This window comes from Leopardus geoffroyi, chromosome B1, assembly GCF_018350155.1.
Source record: "Leopardus geoffroyi isolate Oge1 chromosome B1, O.geoffroyi_Oge1_pat1.0, whole genome shotgun sequence".
Lineage (NCBI taxonomy): Eukaryota > Metazoa > Chordata > Mammalia > Carnivora > Felidae > Leopardus > Leopardus geoffroyi.
Window position 1 is genome coordinate 138,963,490 of NC_059327.1, and position 4,515 is coordinate 138,968,004.

At 39.9% G+C, this 4,515-nt stretch overlaps 1 protein-coding gene across 1 annotated transcript; it reads right to left on the bottom strand.

The window, feature by feature from the left end:
• Positions 1-1,368: 1,368 nt before the first annotated feature.
• Positions 1,369-1,948, bottom strand: LOC123583300 (thymosin beta-4-like). The gene has a single exon (XM_045450288.1). It carries the CDS (start codon positions 1,898-1,900, stop codon positions 1,766-1,768), a length of 135 nt encoding a protein of 44 aa, XP_045306244.1. The 5' UTR covers positions 1,901-1,948; the 3' UTR covers positions 1,369-1,765.
• Between the last annotated feature and the right edge of the window lie 2,567 nt (positions 1,949-4,515).

Below are 4,515 nucleotides of genomic sequence, written 5' to 3' on the forward strand. Positions count from 1 at the left end.
ATGCTGTTGCTTTATTAGGAAAGGCCCATTTGCAAGTTGAGAAATAGACCAGAGAACTGGTCTGACATTTTCCATAATATGAAGTATACCTTTCCTTTGGAAGGTACAAATGAGGGCATTTAGGGGATGCAATAGAGTGAGAAAGTATTTATAGTTAGGAATTCCATTGAAGGTGACAAAACAAAACCATCTTTAATTGGTCTAAAGCAAAGAGAGAAATATTTGTTCACAGAACCGACCAGTCCAGGGATAGGACTAGTGCAGCTGTCTTTAGGGCTTCAAATTATGTTATTAGGACTTAGTTACCCTTCTCTCTTGGCTCTGACTAGACTCCAGCCTGGAAGCCCCAGGTTCAAGTCCAGTGGGAAGGAAAGCATCTCACTTCGGGTCAGGCATGATTTCATGGTTCATGTAGTCAAGCCCCAGCCCCAGGTCAGTGCAGAGCCTGCTTGGGATTCTCGCTCTCTGCCCCTCCCCCACTCATGCTGTCTGTCTGTCTCTCTCAAAATAAATAAATAAAAACTAAAAAAAGTGAATGGATAAGTAAATTGTGTCATATTCATAGAATAGGATACCAAAGAGTAGTGAAATTAGTGAACTCCAACTACATCCCGAATCATGAGTAAAACTGAAAACATAAAAATAAGATAAAGAAGTCAGATGTAAACTAATGTGTGATTACATTTATATAAAGTTGAAAAACAGGGTACACTATAGTAGTTATGGGTTAATATTTGGGTGGTTAAAAGTATAAATAAAGGCAAGGAAATAATTACTAACAAAACCAGTATATGTTCTTTTGGGTAGATGCGTTGTATTTTGCAACAGAGTATAAGATTAAAGAAAGAGATAACCATAGGTTTCGGGAAACTCAGGAGAGCATAAGCAGTTTTCCTCTCCCCTTGGCCTCTACAGTCATCCTCTCCTGCTGCCTCTTTTCAATACCATCACAAACTTTCCACAGTGATGACCTGAGCTTCTGTCCTAGAAAAGTGGCAAATAACATTATCTCCAGAAGTCGTCTGTTAAATTATGTTATCTAGTGAGTTAGAAACGAAGTCAGTGTGTACTCTACAGAGCGTTATATCACCTGGCTCTATCAATACGATAGGTTGTAGGTTTCAAGAGCAAACGTGAGACAAACTTCAGCTGCAAGAAAAGTGGAAATAAGTGACAAGAGACTGCACCCTGAGAGTTTAACCCTAAAATCCAATAATGAACTAAAGCAGAGATTTGCAAATTTCTTACAACTAATAGTGAAGATTTACTTAGTATTCGTTAAGGCTACTGTGCTAAAAGCCCTACAAGCACTATCTTTACAACAACGCTGCAAATTAAATGGGATTATTTTCTCTCTCTTTTTTCCCCCATATTTTAAAGCTTTTTATTTGCATACTGAAAAATTGTGCATTCCAGTAATTAAAGTCATTTGAAGAAAAAAAATGGTATTCTGATTAAGCTGCATTTTACAGCCTGCAGGACATCTTGGACCAGCTTGGGTTTTACTCTAGATTTCGTCCCCAACTTCCTCTTTCACCAAGCTGCAAGGTCTTTTCCTTCTCTGCCAGTCACACAGGCAGCTGGGAGAGGCAGGGGTGGCCTTCACTGTCAGCGGTTCTGGGTTCTTTGATGTGAAAGGGGCAGCATGGTCATTTAAACTTGATCCAACCCCTTTGCATCTTACCAAGTTAAACAGCTAAAAGAAATAAAATAAGAAGACAATGCTTGTGGAATGTACAGTGCGTATCTGGCAGTGCGTGCCTCACTATGATTTGCCTGCTTGCTTCTCCTGTCCTATCATTTCTTTTGAAAGGGGTGGATTTTTCTCTTGAGACTCTGTCTTCTTCAATTTCAATTTACCGAACTTCTCAATCTCAGCCATATTGGGTTCGCCAGACATGGTTGCAGAGGAAGCAGTGAGGTACACGAACGAGAGAAGTCCAGTCTCCAGAGTCGTCGTGACCAAGTGCCTACGTGGGATTATTTTCCTAATATTGCAATGGAGGAATGGTGTGGAGGGCATTTTCGATCAAGCCCTCCAGGTCACATGGCCAAGAAGTGGCAGAACTAAGATTCAAAATGAGACTCTTGAGCTCCTGCTCTGAGCTCCCACATTATAATCTCTATACTAAAGGGGTACAATGGCTCTCAAACCTGAGCAAGACTGGAGGGTTCCACGGTACATGGTGTTATTTAGCAACAGAGGTGTGGAAAAGCAGAGTAACTTGGGAAGGCCACTTTGGGCACTATTCAGGGAGAGGAAGACCTACCCATAGATTCTGGTTTTCATAGTCCCTTTGGTTTAAGGCTATTTCTACATGGAGGCTGGATATATCAGGTTTTCTTAACCTCATGATATTAAACATTTTAATCATGCAAATTGTCTCTTGTCTTTTGAATTTTTAGTTAGCAGGCAGCTTTCTGATTATAACTTGGCTCTCCAAAAAGAACTCCTTAGAATTTGTAGTCTGTGCCACTGAGAGTATTCTAGTGTGTATGTGACAGCTCTATATTTGTCATTGTCTACTGAAGTATCAGAATTCTTATTTATACATTAGCTTCTTGAGCTATGTGATTGTGATTTTTTTTTATAAGTTGAGCTTTCAAAGGTGCATTTACAAAAATCTGCTTTCCGAGTCTGAAAGACTGAGGACCAATCTCTAAATATTGGCGAATTCATCAGGTAAAGTTTTCATATGACATCTTTTGGGCAAATAACGCATTGACCTTTTTTCATTCAGATCTTAAACTTGCTGTGGGGTTTAACTTTTTTACATAACTTCCGTAAGCATAACAATTCACTTTATCTGGTGAGTAATTGTCACACCAATTAAATACCAAATAAACCACCACGCCATTAAATTTTAGTGAAGTGATATGGTAGGAGGTTTGGAGGAGAGCTGTGGACTGAATTGTGCCCCCCCCCTCCCCGGCCCAATTCATATGTTGATGTCCTAACCCCCAATGTGATGGTAGATGGGATCTTTGGGAGGTAAATAGATGGGGTCATGAGGGTAGGGTTCTCATGATGGGACTAGTGTCCTTGTAAGAGGAGATACCAGAGAGCTTTCTGTCAATGTCTCTCTCTTTCTCTCTTCTCTCTCTCTCTCTCTCTCCCCATGTACACAAAGAAGTCATATAAGCACACAGAAAGACGGCAGCTGCCGACAAGCCAGGAAGAGAGCTCTCATCAGAACTAGACCGTGCTGGCACCCTGATCATGGAATTTTAGATTGCAGACTGTGAGGAAATAAATGTCTATTGTTTAAGTCACCCAGTCTATGACATTTGGTTATGGCAGTCTGAATGGACTAATACAAGGAGTCAGTGGAAAATAAGGAGGCACCCCTTCTTTGAATGAGTGAGAGATGCTTTGGCTGGGGTAGCCAGGCTCAACGAAACTAAAAGGCTATCCCAAGAAAATGAACAATCCACATAACATCATCTTAAAGAGAAGAAGTCTGAAAAACTGCCTTTGTTTCTTTTAACACTGCCTTACACCTGGCTTTCCCTATTAGACTTTTTGTTTTGTTTTGTTTTTGTTTGTTTGTTTTCTGTATCTGTTCTATTCAATAAAAGAGTGGCACTGGTATCATCAGCAGCTAGAACAATTTTAGAAAGTAAAAAATTCAACTCACTAAAAATGTTTCATTACATAGTATTCCTTTCATAGATCATTCTTTCCTTTCTGGAAAAGGATCAGGCTATAAAAGCTTGGGAATGCAGTTAGCAGGACTTTTAAATGGTGTTTGATTTTTTTAAAAAGCCCAAGCATCTGACCATGGTTTTTCCAAGTCAAACAGCAGTTTAAAATCTAAGAGACTTTGAAGTCAGAGGCCTGTAATGCTGTGGGCTACTTCTCTCTCTCCTGAAATAGTAAGTGAGATCAGATGAGAAAATTGGTACAGATACTGTTTGTTTCTCTGCATTTCTTAAGAGTCTGCCCTATAAACCTTACTTAGGTATATAATACTCTGAGCCACTTTTTTGAAATGTATAAGAAGAATGTGTAGGAGGAAAACTTATTTAACCACAGTTATTACTTTTAAATATGAAAAAGTATCATTTTCTTTTTGCTTTTCAAATAATGAATGGAAAGACCCAGAGTTTCAGAAGGCCGCATAGCAAGCCACGACAAATCTTGATTTTAAACGCACAACAAAAGAGGTCTTTTGAAAGGATACAAAAGTCTCAATAATACTAGCTATCCTTTACATGGTACTTAAAACAAACCATTCATAATCTTTGCTATGTTGCACTATTTTTTGTTATTGCAGGACACCAGATGAAGATATTTGCAATGGATGAAGAAAGTTACTCAGAGTGGTTGAGTCACTGAACAAAGCTATATTACTTATAAAAGGCGGGGTCAGGGGCGCCTGGGTGGCTCAGTCGGTTGAGCGTCCGACTTTGGCTCAGGTCATGATCTCGCCGTCCATGAGTTCGAGCCCCATGTCGGGCTCTGTGCTGACAGCTTGGAGCCTGGACCCTGCTTTAGATTCTGTGTCCCCCTCT